At 41.0% G+C, this 18,166-nt stretch overlaps 1 protein-coding gene across 2 annotated transcripts in view; it reads left to right on the top strand.

Annotated features, from left to right (window-relative positions):
- The first annotated feature begins 2,275 nt into the window (after nucleotides 1-2,275).
- LOC138763076 (cadherin EGF LAG seven-pass G-type receptor 3-like) overlaps nucleotides 2,276-18,166 on the top strand; it is a 275,448-nt gene continuing 259,557 nt past the window's right edge. For both annotated transcript variants that reach the window (XM_069936657.1, XM_069936656.1), the window contains exon 1: nucleotides 2,276-6,544. In XM_069936657.1, the coding sequence (XP_069792758.1) occupies nucleotides 2,455-6,544 (4,090 nt within the window). In that variant the 5' untranslated portion in view covers nucleotides 2,276-2,454. The remainder of the gene's footprint in view (nucleotides 6,545-18,166) is intronic.

The raw sequence follows: 18,166 nt of genomic DNA, 5'->3' as shown, positions 1-18,166 counted from the left end.
ACTGCCTCATGTAGATGTTCTCAATGATTTCAAGTTGACTGTCAGAGTACATACATGACATCACATAAAACCCTGAGATTCCTTTTTACTGTGGGTGCTGCAGAATCACCACTAATTGGTAGTGCATAAAATAAACTGTACTCATGTAAACAAATAAAAAATTGTAAACCGATAACAATGTAAAAAAAACTGACTGTGTGATACAGAGAGAACAAATGAAAATCAATAAAGTGCACAAGTAAAATTCTTTAAACGAGTGTCTGAGTTTGTCGTTGAGGAGTCAGATGATGGAGGGGTAGGAGCTAGCAATTCCTGACCTGGGAGTGCGAGTCTTGTGGCACCTAGACCTCTTTCCTGATGGCATCAGCGAGAACAGAGCATGTGCTGGGTGGTGTGGGTCACTGACGATTGCTGCTGTCCTCCGACGGCAGTATTCCCTGTAGATGTTCTCAATAATGGGGAGGGTTTTGTCTGTGATGTCCTGGGCCATGTCCACTACCTTTTGGAGAGCTTTACCCTCAGGGGTATTGGTGTTCCCATACCAGACTGTGATCCAGCCAGTCAGCACAATTTGCACCACACCTCTGTAGAAATTTGCCAGTGTTTCTGGTGTCACACCAAACCTCCACAAACTCCTGAGGAAGTAGAGGCGCTGACATGCTTTCTTCAGAATGCCATTGATGTGTTGGGTTCAGGAAAGATCCTCTGAGATAGTGACTCCCAAGAACCTAAATTTGCTCCCCCTCTTCACCTCTGATCCCACAATTATCACTGGATTGTAAACCTCTGGCTTTCCCTTCCTGAAGTCAACAATCAGTTCCTTAGTTGAGTGTAAGGCTGTTGTTGGTGCACCATTCAGTCAAGGTTTTAATCTCCCTCCTACATGCTGACTCATCCCCTTCCTTTATTCAACCCACTACTGTAGTATCATCGTTAAATTTGTAGATGGTGTTGTTGTCGTACCAAGTCACACAGTCGTAAGTGTAAAGTGAGTAGAGCAAGGGGTTAAGAACACAGTCCAGTGGTGCCCCAGTACTGGAGGAGAAGTTCTTACCAATCTTCATTGATTGTGGTGTAGAGGTGAGGAAATCCATGATCCAATTACACAGTTGTGTGTTAACTTCCAGATCATGGAATTTGCTGATCTGTTTTGAGAGAATGATAGTGTTAAATGCCAAACTGTAGATGATAAAGAGCATCCTGATGTATGCATCTTTGCTGTCTAAATGTTCCAAGGCTTTGTGTAGAGCCAGTGAGATGGCATCTGCCGTAGACTTGTAGGCCGTAGGCGAACAGGAATGGATCCATGTCATGACTCATACAGGAGCTGATCTGTTTTATCACCAGCCTTTCAAAACACTTCCTCACTGTTGATGTAAGTGCTACTGGTCAATAGTCATTAAAGCAGGTTACTACACTCTTCTTGGGCACTAGTACGATTGATGCCTGTTTGAAACATGTGGGTACCACACCCTGCTGGAGTGAGATATTGATGATATTCATGAATACCTTGGTAAGTTGTTTAGCACAGATCTTTAATATTTGGCCAGGTACTTCATCTGGGCCAGATGCTTTCCTCAGATGGAGTGAAGAGTGGTGCCCATGATGTCGCAGGTTTAGTTAACAATCCTCTGGTGGTTTTCTTGTCGTTAGCATTGGCACCTCTGTACTGGACAGTGATGTAACCAGCCAGAATGCTCTCTACACTATATCTGTAGAAGTTTCTGAGAGTCCTCGGGAACATTCCAAATCTCCTCAAACTCCTTGCAAAGTATAGCCACTGACGAACCTTCTTTGTGATTGCATCAGCTTGGAGCCTCCAGGACAGATCCTCAGAGATGTTGACACCCAGGAATTTGTATTTCTCCACTTCTGTGCCATCATCTCTGAAGAGAAAGAAGTAGATGAATGAGTCAGATTGAAAACATTTTGTTTGTTCCACTCTGGAAATTCTCACCCTCTCACTCCCTCCCTCTCTTGCACTCTCTCCTTCCCCATCTCTCTCTCCCCTTCTCTATGTATCTCCCTCCCTTTTCTCTTGCTCCCCTTCCCTTTTTCTCTCCCCTCTCCTTTCTCCCTCCCTCACCCGCTTCCTCTCCCTCACTCCCCTTTCTCCCTCCCTCACCCCTCCCACCCAGGACGGCTTGCCAGTGTCAATGATGGAGGCGGCGCCCTCCCAAATGGTCACAGGAGCCCCGTGAAGGCGGAAATCGGGCTGCCCCATGATAGGACGCCGGCGTGTGCTGCCTGCCGACGCCATGTTGGAGACGAGCGGAGCGAGGATGAGGAGATGCGCGCCGGAACGGCGACGACAGCCTGAGCGAGCGAACGCGGGCGAGCGAAGAGGCCGGCGCTGAGGAGTGAGCGCGGGTGGATGTTGAGCGGTGCGAGCGGCGGCCGGGACGGAACGGAGCCCCGGGCCGGCGGTCGGACGGGGTAGCGCGCTGGCCGGAGATGGCGACGCTGGGGCGCCTGTCTCTCCTCATCCTGCTCCCGCTCAGCCCTTTGTTCGCGCTGCCGGCCCAAGGCGCCGATGCCTTGGCGGAGAGCGGGCACCTGAGGCTGGGGCCACCTCTTCCACGGGGGCTCCGAGCGAGAGGCCGGGAGGCGCCGGGCGTCCGGCCAACGGACCGGGGCGCCCCGACCTGCCGCACGGCCAAGCCCCGGCCCGTGGAGCGCTGGGCCGGCCACCCGGGCTCCTGCACCGTGCGCGCCGGGGCTGAGCGAGGCGAGAGGCCGGCAGCGGCAGCACGGAGCGGCGGCGAGGATGTCTTGGTTCAGCGGGTCGGCAGCCCAGAGGCGAGGAGCCCCGGAGTCGCCGCGGCCGGGAAACTCTGCCTCCTCATGCATTGTTGCCGCGGGCAGTGGCGACTGGTGCCAGCCGGCGAAAGCCTTCGCTGCCCGCCCACGGACAGGAAGGGTTGCCCACGGCCCCTGGCATCGGCCATCTCCCCGCTCCAGCAGCTCTTCCAGGGCTGGGGCGACACTAGCTCGAGGAGACTGTGTTGGAGCCGGCATCCAAATCGTGCCCGCAACGAGAGCCGCCGGCCGGGCGTGAGCTTCCCCGGACCCTGTCGGGAGGTTGTCTCGAAGAGCCGACGTTTCGTGTGCCCGGAGGAGGAAGGGGAGAGTGCGGAATTCACACCACGTCTGAATTGGGTTCTAAATAGCGTTCGACAGCGCCACATTCGAAGCACCCCTGAACGCGTGGGCAGATGTTGCACAGAGCTCGCCAAGACTCCGAGTTCAGCCCGCTCCCTGCGTCCTTTTGTGAAGAGCCGGACAAGCTGGCCCAAACCACACTGGATCGGGAGTAAATCTGATGATGTGAACATGTTGATGTGTTGCTCTCTCCATCCACGAAGCGGCTACTTCTGTTTGAAAGCGTGCCGGTCACGTTTTCCCAGTGTGTGCCCGTGGCCCGGAGCGTATCGTCTGCAGCGAGATGTTTCAGCACCAACAGGGGAGTGGACAGCTCCCGGTGAAAGCGCTTCTGTTCAAAGTCGCTGCATTCCGGGCATCAGAACAAAGGCAAACATTTCGAGACCTCTCGGCTACGAAGTCTTGCTCATTCCTCAGTTTTATAGACCCACCAAAGCTCATTTGAAAACTCTGCCCTCTGGGTTCAGACCAAGGACTCATTCAAAAAGTAACCCCCCGTTAAACTTCACAACTGGGCGATATGGTATATTGAATTCCACGATGGGCAGACGGGGAAAGAGAGCCCTGTTTCGATTGCCCTTAACCAGAACTAGTAGATCGGCCAATCGTCGCCCTCACTTTCCTCAATATAATTACCAGGTTCAGGTGGCTGAGAACCAGCCTCCCGGGACCCCTGTAATTTCCATCACTGCAGTGGACCCAGATTCTGGAGAAGCTGGGAGACTTTTTTATTCCATGGCTTCATTGATGGACAGCAGGTCTATGGATTATTTCACCATCGATGTTCAGAAAGGATTGCTTTCAATCAGCAAAGTCTTAGACAGAGAGAGCATGGATCTGCACTACTTTCGAATCACTGCTGTCGATGACGGGATGCCTCGTCTTTCTGCCACCACCATGCTTTCCATTACAGTGAGTGACACCAACGACCACGACCCAGCGTTTGAACAAATGGAATACAGGGAAACCATTCGGGAGAATGTCGAGGAAGGTTACCCAATCTTGCAGCTCCGTGCCACAGACATGGACTCTCCTTCCAATGCCAATATCAGATATCGATTTGTGAATCAGCAAGCTCCACATGCAGTTTTCGATATTGACGCCAGGTCTGGTTTAATCACCACTCGTGGATCTGTAGACAGAGAGACCGAGGAGAAATATGCTTTGATTGTTGAGGCCAATGACCAAGGTAGAGATCCCGGTCCCAACAGTGCCACAGTAAAAGTTTACATCACTGTCTTGGATGAAAACGACAATATTCCACAGTTCAGTGAGAAGCGCTATATTGTCCAGGTGAGGGAAGACATCAGGCCACATACAGAGATTTTGACAGTCACTGCCACAGACCTGGACAAGGACAACAATGCTTTGATCCATTATAACATAATTAGTGGAAATAGCAGGGGGCAGTTCTCGATAGATAGCATTACTGGTGCAATTGAGGTGGTAATGCCTTTAGATTTTGAAGTGGAGCGTGAATATGCCTTGCGTGTTCGTGCTCAGGATGCTGGGCGTCCTCCCCTATCCAATAACACGGGAATGATCAGTATTCAGCTGGTAGATGTTAATGATAATGCCCCTATCTTTGTGAGTACCCCATTTCAGGTATCAGTCCTCGAAAATGCACCTCTTGGACACTCTGTGATTCACATCCAGGCAGTGGATGCAGATTATAGTGAAAATGCCCGTTTGGAATACAGGCTGGTAGATACAGCGCCAGACGCACCTTTTGTGATCAACAGCGGAACAGGCTGGATCACAGTGAGTGCACAACTGGACCGTGAGTCTGTTGAACATTATTTCTTTGGGGTAGAAGCTAGGGATCACGGGTTTCCATCCCTGTCTGCTTCCGCAAGTGTTACTATTACAGTGATGGACATCAATGATAACCATCCAGAATTTACTCAGAAAGAATATTTTATCCGTTTAAATGAAGATGCAGCCGTGGGTACCAGTGTATTGACGGTAACTGCTGTGGATCGAGATGTGAACGGAGTGGTCACATATCAGATCACAGGTGGAAATACAAGGAACCGCTTCAGTATCAGTACCCAGGTTGGCATGGGACTTGTCACACTTGCCTTGCCTTTGGATTACAAGCAAGAGAGGCGCTATGTTCTAACCATCACAGCCTCTGATCGCACACTACACGATACGTGCCTTGTCCACGTCAATATCACAGATGCCAATACACACAGACCAGTGTTTCAGAGCGCACATTATTCAGTAAATGTCAATGAGGACCGTCCCGTAGGGAGTACTGTAGTGGTAATTCGTGCTACAGATGATGATGTTGGGGAGAATGCTCGGATTACTTATTTCTTGGAGGATAACATTCCTCAATTTCGGATTGATCCTGATTCAGGTGCTATAACGTTGCAGACAGAGCTTGACTACGAAGATCAGATGACCTACACTTTAGCTATCACTGCCAAAGACAATGGGATTCCCCAGAAATCTGATACTACCTACGTTGAAGTCATGGTGAAAGATGTCAATGACAATTCACCGGTGTTTATAAATCCTCAGTACCAGGGGTCGGTGTCTGAAGATGCACCGCCCTTTACCAGTGTCCTGCAGATTTCAGCGACTGACCGCGATGCACATGCTAATGGCAGGGTGCAGTATACCTTCCAGAATGGAGAAGATGGAGATGGGGACTTCACCATCGAACCCACATCAGGGATCATCCGGACTGTCCGAAGGCTCGACCGTGAGACTGTTCCAATATATGATCTTACTGCCTATGCAGTCGATAGGGGCATCCCTATGCGTCGGACACCAGTTCGCATTCATGTCAATATCTTGGATGTTAATGATAATGCACCTGTGTTTCCTGCAGATGAGTTTGAGGTGTTTGTGAAGGAAAACAGCGTTGTGGGTTCAGTGGTGGGACAGATCACTGCAACGGATCCAGATGAAGGAACCAATGCTCAAATTATGTACCAAATTGTAGAAGGCAACATTCCAGAAATCTTACAGATGGATATCTTTTCTGGAGAACTCACAGCCCTTACTGACTTGGACTATGAAGTGAAATCCGAGTATGTAATTGTTGTTCAAGCAACCTCTGCACCCCTCGTGAGCCGTGCTACTGTCCACCTTCGTCTGATCGATCAGAACGACAATAGCCCTGTTCTCAAGAATTTTCAAATAATTTTCAACAATTATATATCCAATAAGTCAAACACCTTTCCTTCAGGGGTCATTGGGAAGATCCCAGCCTACGATCCTGACGTTTCTGATAGACTGTTCTACACTTTTGAACGAGGAAATAGGTTGAGCTTAATGATCCTCAATCAAACAAGTGGAGAACTGCGGCTCAGTCGGAAGCTAGACAATAATCGGCCACTGGTGGCATCTATGTTGGTGACAGTCACAGGTGAGCACAGAGGATATTTACCTGGCAGGAGATTTTTCTAGTCTCTGTTCACTCTGTGTGGTGTTTTGGAAAAGAAATGTATTCAAACTCCATTTCCCGACATATAAGTGAATTCACAAAATGTGACAAGTTGTAGGTGAATGTCAGGGAAAAAAAGTTTGAAAGTTGCTGAATTATCATAAAAGCTCAATGAGATGACGTCAAGGAGGCAATCTACCTGATCTACCCTGATACAAATTCACAGTTCTTTCTTTGCACCCTGAATTCTTCTGCACCCACAGGAATCTCAGGGTTGTATGTAATGTCATTACAGCACCATGCTAAATATTTATAGGGTTATGAGGAATTGGACAACTGTCCAAGGATTCTCATAGACTATCTGGGTCAAATGGCTTCATTCTCTGCCATAAGGATTCTAAGATTCATTTTTAATTCCTGATTTGGTTTTGAAAGCAATTATTTAACAATCAACATTAATTTCCCCCACCCCCCCAAGTACCTGAGGTGGCTTTGTGCATTCCAAAAATTGAACTATTAGGTACTGATATTTCAAAATTCAGTGCGAGAATTGTCAAGCTTACTTTTCTAGGAATGTTCACACCTGGAAGAAACAGCAAATGTTGTTATGTAGGTGTTAAATGTAATATGTAAACTATGTTCTTTTGCAGTGTTTTTTCTAAAAACTGGGTAACATATGCACTTCCGCAGCAAAAATAACTGATTTAAAGTCTGTAAACATTAACAGGGTTTCTACTGCAGTGCTTCTCTTCCATGTACTGACTGAAGTTGTATTCAGTAAATCTAAAGCAGTTATCTGTGTCTGTTTAGATTAAAAAAAAGTACTTTCCCATTACAATGAAGAATTTTAGACAGCTGAAATAGATTTTCTAACCACTTCCATGAATTGTTGAATTTGTTTCACCTTGGACCCAGAGCAAAATTTAAGAATAGATATGGCGATGTGACGATTAGGAACTGATTAATTTGGGCTTCCTGGATTTTAGAGGTTTATATGTGAAGAAAGATGTGTGATTCCTATTCTTTGTCTCCCAGTGGTTGTACTTGATCGGCTGAGTTACTCTAGCAGATTGTGTTTAGCTTGAGTGCATTTGAATGGAAAGTTTACAACTTTTATTTCAAGAGAATTTCAGTCATGTTCATAATAATGAGATCATTGTAATGTGGTTAGGGATCAGAAATAATTGATTATTCATTAAACGTATTCCATCCTGCCTTGGGAGCTTACTGGTTGTGAAAACATTTGAAAATATGATATGAAAAAATCCACAAAAGAGGCAAATGGAACATTTTTCATTTTGTCCTTCAGCAATGTAGGATATCTGAGGGGCAAGTTTCTTGCACTGATGTTGGTTATATGGAACAGCTGCTTGAGGCAGATACAATTACAGCATTTAAAACCTATTTGGATGTACTTAGATTGGAAAAGTGTGGAGGGATAAGGGCTGAATGTGGATAAATGGGACTTGCCATCATGGTCAGCTTGGATAGGTTGGGCTGAAGGCCCTGTTTGTGTGCTATAAAACCCTCACTCATTGTTAACTATTCATTCAGGGCAGATCCAAAGCTAAGTTTCTTTCAAAAGTGGTTGCAACTGCTCAAACTTTTTTTTTAACACGATGGTCCTGAAATTAATTTCTGAGCTTTGTGTAGAATATTTTGGGTATACTATGAAGCTCTGGTGGCTTGCGCTGATTTACTGATCAATAATTTTTAAAAATATACTTTTTTAAGCAATTTTTAAACCACAACTGCAAATACATTTCAATAAAAAGCTTCAAAAGTTATACATGTGGTATACAAAATTAACCTCCCTCCCTAAACAGAGATAGAAGAAAGAAAAACTGGAGAATCTCAAAAGAATAAACTGTCTAGCATAGAGTTTTTAACAATGTAATGAATGCTGGGGGTCACCAAGAGACGGGGTCTTCAGAGAGTCTGTTAAACATTCATACCCACATTTTGCAAATATGGGGACCAAATTTTCCAAAATATCTGATATTTATTTCATAAATTATGTTATCTTCTCAAGTAGAATACAGTTATGAAGTTCTTTATGCCACCTCTCCATCCCTAAATCTGTATCTGATTTCCAAGTCATAGCTATGCACTTCCTAGAAACTACTAAAGAAATTTGTACAAATTCATTTTGATACATTATTAATTTTAATTTGGGTTTTATAGTCATAATGTTACCCAACAAAAATAACATCAGATCTTGTGGGAACTTAACCCCCCCCCCCCCCCTCCCTTTATTCATTCCAAAATATTACCAACTTCCAACCAGAAGTGTTTAACTTTAGGACACTTCCAAATAGAAAGCAGAAATGATCCAACTTCTTGACCACATCTAAAACATAAATCTGATAGTATTGGATTCAATTTTTAAAATTTTTGAGGAGTTAAGTATAACTGATGCAAAAGATTACATTCAACTAACCTATATCTAACATTCATATCCTTTGTCATATTATTTCTACATTGCATCCAATCTTTCTCATCTGTTTGTCTGTTCAAATCTGTGTCCCATCTTTATCTCGATTTATGTACCCCTGTTTCAGGGAATTCCTTTTGAAATAAATTGTACATTGCATAGATAAATTTATTCGCATTACTATTACAAATTAATAATTCCAATTTAATTAGAGTAGGTAAATATCAAACTAGGACCTATATAATCAGTCAAAAAATCCTTAACTTGATAATACAGAAAAAAGTATTATTTGGCACCTTAAATTTATTCTTTATTTGTTCAAAATAATAAATCCTACAGCTTCGAAACAATCTTCGATTCTCTCAACACCCATTCGTACCCAACTCCTCAGAAATTGATTATCCATAGAAAATGGAATGTTTATTTTGACATAAAGGGCATGTTTCATGAAATTAAACCTTTCTCACCTATTTCATAATCAGTATTCCATATTCAATCAAATGTTTCAAAACAGATGTGTCTCTTCCCACCAATAATTTTGAATTCCACATAAATAAAATCCTGTATATTAATTTCTCTTATTTTACTTAGTTCTATATTAGCCCAAGCAGAAATCCTATCCACACCAAACAATGGATTAATAAATATCAATTGAGCTGCCTTTTAATAATTTTTAAAAAGGGGAAGTTGTAAACCTTCCCATTCAAACTTCTAAGTCAAATATTCCAAAGAAACCCTTGCCATTTTCCCTTCCCACAAAAATGTTCTAATATTCATATTCAAGTCTTTAAAAAAATTTGCGGAATTGAAATAGGAATTGATTGGAAAATAATATTGAACTCTAGGGAAAATATTCAACTTAATACAATTAACTACCTACTTAAGTTGAAGGTAAATTATTCCATCTGTTTAAATCTTCTTTAATTTTATTAAGTAGTGGTAAATAATGATTTAAATAATTTATATAAATTGAATGATCAACTCTAATACCTAAATATTTAATTCCAGTGTCTGGCCATCTAAATTGAGTGGACCTTCTACATCGAGTATAGTCACCCTTAACTAAGGGCAAGATTTCACTTTTATCCCAATTAATCTTATACCCTGATACTTCCAATCTTATATGTAATTGATGCAACAAATTTATGATCAATAATTCTTGAATAGAAACTAAACTGAAGGACTTTGAACCTGAAACGTTCAGATGTTGCCTTACCGGCTGAATGCTGCCAACATTTCTGTTTCTTATTTCCAATATCCAGCATTGCAGTTTTTTTGATTTCCATAATCACCCATCCCACCTGGGCGACACAGTTGGCGTAGTGGTAAGCGCAATGCTGTTACAGCACCAGTGATCAGAACCAGGTTTGGAATCCCGCGCTGTCTATAAGGAGTTTGTACATTCTCCCTGTGTCTGCGTGGATTTTCCCCAGGGGGTCCAGTTTCCTCCCACCATTTGAAATGGACTGGGGTGTAGGTTAACAGGATGTAAATAGAGCAGCCCGGACTCGTGAGTTGAAATGGCCTTTTACGGTGCTGTATGTCCAAATTTAAATAATTCTTGAACTTTAATATTGAGTTGGAAATGTAACTAAGTCAGTTTACCTTTCATTTGGTGAACTTGCTCTAATTGCTATTCAGTTCCAAGCAGCGGTGGGGGTGGGGGGGGGAGGGGGCAGATGAGCTCTTCTCTGAGCAGAACTGAATAACTGTGAAGCATATGACGTGGTTAATTAATCAGAACTTTATTCTCACATACTTTTATTAGTAATTTCCTGTCTTGATATACTTACTAACAAATTTTAGTTGTACCATTTAAAAGCATAAATACTTCCAGAATGGAGACAACTGTAAATTGTAACTGTTGTGTAGGTATATATAGGTTGGCATAACATCGTGGGTTGAAGGGTCTGTACTGTGTTGCAATGTTCTATGGGGAATTCAAACCGTTACTTTAAATAAGAGAGAAGAGAATACGCATTTCAAACAGTAAAGCTACAATAAATTGTAGACTTGGTATTCAACCACGAAAATACATTTTAAAATAATATCGAAGAACAAGACTTGCACTTAATGGCAGTTGTTCAATAATGTTCAAACAGCAACATTTGATTAGGCAACTATTGTACATGTCCTTGTTAAGATACCTGACTCCTGAAACCTCAAAAATTCAAAGATGAAGATATAACAGTATCTGACTATTTGAATAACTGTTAGAAATATTTTAGTTAGGTTCCTTGAAATTTTTTTTTGAAAACCAAAAATTGACTATAATACGGTTGATTTTGATGTTTGGACAGAGGTAATTCTTGGTTTCATTGCTACTCGGTTTGTTTATAAACGGGTTGACTAAGGTTATTAAGATGTCAGTCTGTACATGCATCAAGCCTTCTTGACTGTAGACTTTGAATTGGTGCCTGTTTAATTACAATGACTGCACTTGTTTGAATTTTCTGCAGAGTTTATTTACATTTGTAAAGACCGAAGAGCCCTGCTTTTAGCGAGCAGTTCCCAAAATATAACTCGAGCACCATTAATGATTTTGTAAGCTGTGGATTTGAGGATTCTCCAGCCCTTCTGTGTGTAAGCAGTGATGCATCTGGCAGGATACATTTATGGTCCAACTGCAAACATTTGGTGAAAACTGGGGGACATACTGAATTTCTTTGGGCTTCTGAGAAAGTTGATGTTTTCTTGGTTGTAGCATTAGTGTTAATGATCAGGACAGGTTGTTCATTGGAAACTAGAGCTAAATGGAGATCAAATGTATTTTAAAAAGAAAAAAATGTGATCAAGTTCAAATGAACATTAAAGAATCCTGTAATTTTTCAGGCCCCAACTGATTCAGGACTTTTAAAATAGATTTTTGGTCCATGATCCATAGTCAGTTACAAGTTGTTTATGTTGTATATCCATTTAAAAAAAATAGACATCAGGCTATTTTGTCCCACGAATCCGTGCCACCCAGTTTACCCCCATTTAACCAACAACCCATGGTACATTTGGAATGGTGGGAGGAAACTGGAGCCCCTGGGGAAAACCCACGCAGACACAGGGAGATGATACAAACTCCTTACAGAGAGCGTGGGATTTGAATCCCGATCCCGATTGATGACACTGTAACAGTGTTGTGGCAAATTGATGTTCTTTGCATTGCAATTCAAATTACTAAATATTTGTGGTTAGCACAAAATTGACATTTATCAGCTATTGACTTTCATCAGAAAAACATAAATGCATGGGGCATTTAAATCTTGTTGCTCCACCAAATAATTGCTGGCTGCAGGAAAACTTTGTAGATCCTTGTATATTCACCATTTGACAAGTGCAGGGCATTGGAAACCAACATTTGCCCTTTTACAGAGCTTTTGGTCTTCAATGTTAATGTCATTCTTTTACGAAGGCAAAAGGCAGGCTAATACAGATTGGGCAGTCGAGAGAGTGGAAAGAGCTAGTGATTGTACCTAAGTGTCAAAGTGTGAATATTGATAGAGAATAGATTTGCTCAAAATCGTTTTGCAATTTGACTCAAATTAGCCTATTTAGTTATTGGGATATTGATTGTATATTTCCACCGTGATTTAAGGTTAATGAAAATTTATCTTTGCAAATATTGTACTTGTTGCTGGCAGAGTAACTGTCTTAAAGTGTGAATGAAATGAATTCAGATTGAAGATAATAAACCAAATATTAAAAATATTATAATATACACCACCCAATAACCTTTGAGTGTCTAAAGCACTGATTTGTTTTTGTTTTGATGGCAATGAGTAAAATACAGCGACTTCTTGTCATCTTTACTTAGGTTAGGTAATTTGTAAGAGATGGAAATTGTAAATCTGTTCAATGTCGATCGTATGATTGTATCATCCTTTGAACCATTGCATTATTGGCAGAAATTTCTCTTGAGCATTCATGTTGCCACTCAAAACCTGTAGGAATAGCCTATAAAACAAAGAAAAGCTTTCCTAATGCATCGTGAAAAAAGTAATTGAAAATGGGAAGGTAGCGAATTTCTGACAGTGACGAGTTGTTTTGTCATAACAGTATTTCTAACAGCTTGACAAGGTTTATTGGGAATAGATCTGAAGAAGATATCTTTCTCTTTTTCCAGAAGTCACTGTAATATATGTCACATATTCTCAATCAAGTAAAATGAATTTCTATTTTTGGGATACTCCTATTTTGAACCTATTTGGTATCTTTGATATTGGTACAAATTCATTTTTTATTTTTCATTTATTTTAACCTATGTAGTTAAAAAAAAACTATTTTTGCAATATGAAATTTCAAACGGCTATGTGTCAACTGTCCTCCTAGAGTTCTACAGGTCAGAAGCAGGCCATTCAGCCCAACTTACCAATGCTGGACAAGTTAGTCCCAGTTAGTGCCTGTGTTCAGCTCATATTCCCTCCAAACCTTTCATAGCTGTGTACTTGTCTATCTTTCAACCGTTGCAACTGTACCTGTTTCCACCACTTCCCCGGCAGCTTGTTCCATATACTCACCACCTTCTGTATGAAGAAGGTGCCTCTAAACAATTATTTTCTTTTTGACCAGTCTTCTAGTTTCCACTCATTTTCCTGCCAGAATGGGAAGAACCAACTTGTTCTAAATTCACATTTAGTGATTCTTTAAAGTGGGAAGCACAGGTTTGTTCTTTTCACTTCATTTCTCCCGTCACCTCCATGTGGGAGACAGACTTCTTATGGAATGTTGCAGATATATTAAAAAAAAATCATGCAACTCATTTCTGAGACCAACTCTCTTTTAACAGAGCTGCTTAGACAATTTGTATTGGAGCTTTAAAAGTTTTTTAAACTTTTTTTAAAAAAGAAACTGGAAAGCAGCAAATTGCTCATCTTCCAGTTGATGTTAATTGCTTTCTTTTAGTTAGAATTTTGTAATGTAAATCTCACAATTGGAGCATGAGCTGAAAATAAAGAGGATGCATTCATTAAATCTCACTGCAATTCATGTTTTTATACAAGTCATCTGTTTGGTTTATCCTGTTGTGCAAATATGCATACATTTGCTCTCATCTGTATTTCTTTCACATTTAATTTTGCACATTACTATATTTTTACAAACCAGGTCTCCCCCCCCCCCCCACCCCCGTGTGTTATTGGCCTGAGTGATATACAAGAATGTTTTTACATGTTAAAGAACGCGCACAATTAATAGTGGGAGTGGGAAAGTCAAACCAGCAATTTATAGTGAACTTGGGAATATAATAGTGGCATTGAAAGAATGGACGCAAATTATAGTGGCCATGGGAAAAATGCACCAGCAATTTATAGTGAGCTTGGGAATATTATAGTGAGTATGGGAATATAATAGCAGCAATGAAAGAACGGGCACAATTTATAGCAGGTGTGGGAAATTTTGATTTTGGGACTATCTCTTTGTACTGAATGCCATGGTATTCCTAAAAACAGGACTTTCTGACTAGGGCACTGCACCTTATCAATGTTAATTGCCAAGTCCCATCCCTTAGGGAGGAGATTAACATATCAAGTGCCTGTGATTTGAGACAACTTTTAGAATTAAAATCCTGCTTAACCTTGATGCCTGTCTTTGATCTATTGAATTGATTTCTCTCCAAAGCTTGTTCATGTATTGCAGCAGGATGTCATCTATATAATGGGTGATTGACACCTCTGGGAGAATTCGATTGGGTGTTAATTGTACGAGATTAATTGTGGCAGATACGGGTATGTCCCATTTAAATGCAAATTGATATTTGCCATTTGGAATTTAGAATACTACCCGCACAGTGTGTGTTATATGAAAATATTTTTACACAATTTATTTTTTTGTATATTATATGTGTGAAAATACGGTAACTCTGATTGTTAAGTAAAGTCTTTCATTGTATTGCCAATCCTCCATCGATATACCAGAACTCTTTCCATGTATGAATAGATTAGCATTGTTGCTAAATGATTGAAGGGGAAAGTTAAAAATAATTTTACTCGTTATGAGACACAATATGGCATACTTGATTTGTTGTATTGCAAGTTGGTGTTGAGTCAGAAGCAACAATAAAGGAAACCAGGCAAATTTGTAAAAAGGTATAATGTAAAAGAATACGAGTATGATAGTGGGGTTAAAGTGGACGCTTTTTATTGGACTACTGAGCATGACGAAAACATGTTGAACTGAATTCCCTCTGAATAAGTTTAAGAGGTCAGTGATCTGATTCTCTGGAAATTTGTTTTGTTTATAAGGTAGACATTTTCAGATATTAGCAGTAAAGTGGTCTAATTTTGCAAGTGCAAGAGCTTCTGCAAAGAATATGTTGTTTTGTTGTGGCATTAATTTTGCTTTAGAGAGTTTTTTCCTTAATTGGATCAGAGGCTGCTGGAATACTTTGGAAAGACCCAAACATACAGTATGCAGCTGGTTTTTTTTTAAGATGAATCTCTCAGCAGCAATTAACATTTGCATTACCAGTACTGCCTTCTTTAAATGTCAGTATTGCACCGATATTAGCCCCTTTCACACTTGCCAGTGATCCCAGGAATTGAATGCCAATCGGCCTTTAAAGTGAGAAGTGTGAAAACAAAATGTGCTCAACACCGGCATCGGATGACATCACCTCATGCCAGGGAATGCCGGCCTCGACCCCTAGTACAATCTCCGGCACACGCCGGCATTGAGATCAGGCAAGTGTGAAACGGGCAATTGCATTGCAGGCACTTCCTATTAAAGGTAGATCAGACCAAACGCCAGGGATGAACCCTTGCAATTGTGAAAGCGTTCAGTGTCTCAGTTAGGAGTGGTCTAGTGTGAAAGGCCAAACCCCCATGCCTATCCCGGGTTACTGAATTGCTGACTTACTGGGATGCAAGAGTGAAAGGGGCTAATGTAGCTTGTGACTTGGGGTTTCTGTGACGCAATCTCGGAATCTTTGATCCTGTTAATTACCTGATGACTTTTTTACACTTTTTGCTAATTTTGATGAGTGTGAATATAGGATTTCATTGGAGTTAAAATATTTAAACAAAAATTAGAGAGTGATGCAGGCAGAAATGAATGAAGTAGCATCTTTTGCAGTGTTTTTTACAAAAAAGTTAAGTATAGGTTTGTGAAATAGAGGAATTGCACCCTCTAATTATACTCGTTGAGCTTTAAAATATTTGACATTCGGGAGCAGGTTGAGCAATGTGTCAAGATGCATTTAGCAGTTCTTTTTTTTTAAAACAAATGTCATCGTTCCTCCCAGTTGCCGAAACCATATTTTTGACAGCCGGCAAAGAAAAGAAATAAAAAAAATTATTAAATTCTCAATGTTACTTTTCTTTTGCTAAATATGCTTAAATTGGATTATAATGAATCCAAATTTTGTAGAATGTTCACAGCAACCATCAGAAGCCTGTGATGACTTCCCACTAAAGCTAGTAATTTTGTTGATTATGGGAGCATTTCAGGTTTGTTATGCTATCATTAGTGAGGTACGGGTGGAAGCCAAGAGTCAACATCTGCTGAAGTCACGGATGATCTTTTACAATATTTTTGAAATTGCAGTTTAAAATGCCAATTTTATTTGTCCAAAATAAATGGATGTGTAGCATTTGCGCTATGCGGGCGTGGAGAAGAACTGCACGGACACTGAAGACTTGAAGTCGAGGCTGGTTCATTGCACTGGCCGTCGCGTTTACATGGGCCCAAGGCGTTGATGTCAGGGCACCGCGTCATTGGATCACTGGCAAGGTATTGGCTGGCATTCCTGCCACAGTTCACTGTCTTCTCGCCATACGGGAGGACATTTGGGATGACAGCAGATGTCACCCCTCGGTCCACACGGTCGCTGCGATCATCGGCCTTTTTGTGGGCCGGTCTGCGTCTCCGGGGGTGGGCCGCTACAGGTGCATATTTTGTAGCAGAGTACGTAATGGGTCAACTGTGGAGATGTTTATGTTCTGTGAATCGTGTATGAGAATAATCACTTGATGCTGTAGTACTGATATGGATTTTCTTCTTTATGTGAAGAGGAAATATGAAGTGGGCTTGAAAAACTTTCTCAAGCATGTCACTCAATTTTGGCTTGATCATAGAAAGATTTTGGCCTACCTAACCTATATTGATATTTGGTTGGAGAAATAACCATCTGGATCATGCTGAAGAAATTCAGCTGGTCAAGTTATTATTTAAGCCTTTTTACATGACCAACAGCCACTTGCATTATTCTCCATATATAATTAGTTATGTGATTTCAACTGTGCTGAAATGGAAAATGAAAGCAAAGCATTCCCAAAGGAGGTGGGGAAAAAATTGATCAGTTGCCCCAGGATATTATATTGTCCAGTTTTAGACAAGCTTCAGTATGAAGCTGACAGAGGCTTCAACTCATTTTCCTTTATGTGTAATGGATAGACCTGTGGAAGGCGTTGAGAAAGGGATAAGAAAATAACACTCACAACAAGGACTGTTGGTTCAGCAAGTTAGGAAACTGTTAGATTTTTTTGCACCTCGCTGTAGCAATGGAAATGTGCATTAGATTCTCAAATGAATTACATCAAATTTTAATTTGTAGCCCTGAGGTGTATGTTGTCTGTATTGGGGGTTGAGAAATTTAGGGAACACCTTTCTGATTTGTTTATAAATATTTTAATTACCTTATTTCAGAATAACGTTCTTGAATTATCTAAATGTAGGATCCATTTAGTCTCCAAATTTAAACATCAGAGTTATTATCCCAAAATCATGTATAAGAACTTAAGGTGTGTGATCCTACGAACATGAAAAGAACCATATTTATGTAATTCTGAGGTTTGGTTTGAATTCCACTCATTCAAATATAAATCAGTCAATTTTTTTTTCTGGATCTATTGAAAGGAGTCGATTGTATAAGGCTTGAATACTGTATCAACAACTGTAATGTGTTAATCTCACTAAGCAATGCAACTCCAATCATTTGCCTTTATCAAAGAAAGGCAACTTCTGTTGTTTGATGAAAGTCTGTTGATCTGAAATATTAATTATCTGGATACTGCTTTTTTGGTGTTTTTTTTTGCGTTTTCTTTATCTTTATCAAATTTTCATCTTTCTGTTTCTTTGCATATTATGAAATTGTTCAAAATGAAAACAAGCTCTAGTGAGTTTTACCCCATTTTTTGGATCTCATTGCACATTGTGACAACAATAATGGTAAATTGATCAATCGA

The sequence above is a fragment of the Narcine bancroftii genome, chromosome 5 (genome assembly GCF_036971445.1).
Source record: "Narcine bancroftii isolate sNarBan1 chromosome 5, sNarBan1.hap1, whole genome shotgun sequence".
Lineage (NCBI taxonomy): Eukaryota > Metazoa > Chordata > Chondrichthyes > Torpediniformes > Narcinidae > Narcine > Narcine bancroftii.
Note: the sequence above shows the minus strand (reverse complement) of the source record. Positions and strands in the feature narration are given on the sequence as shown.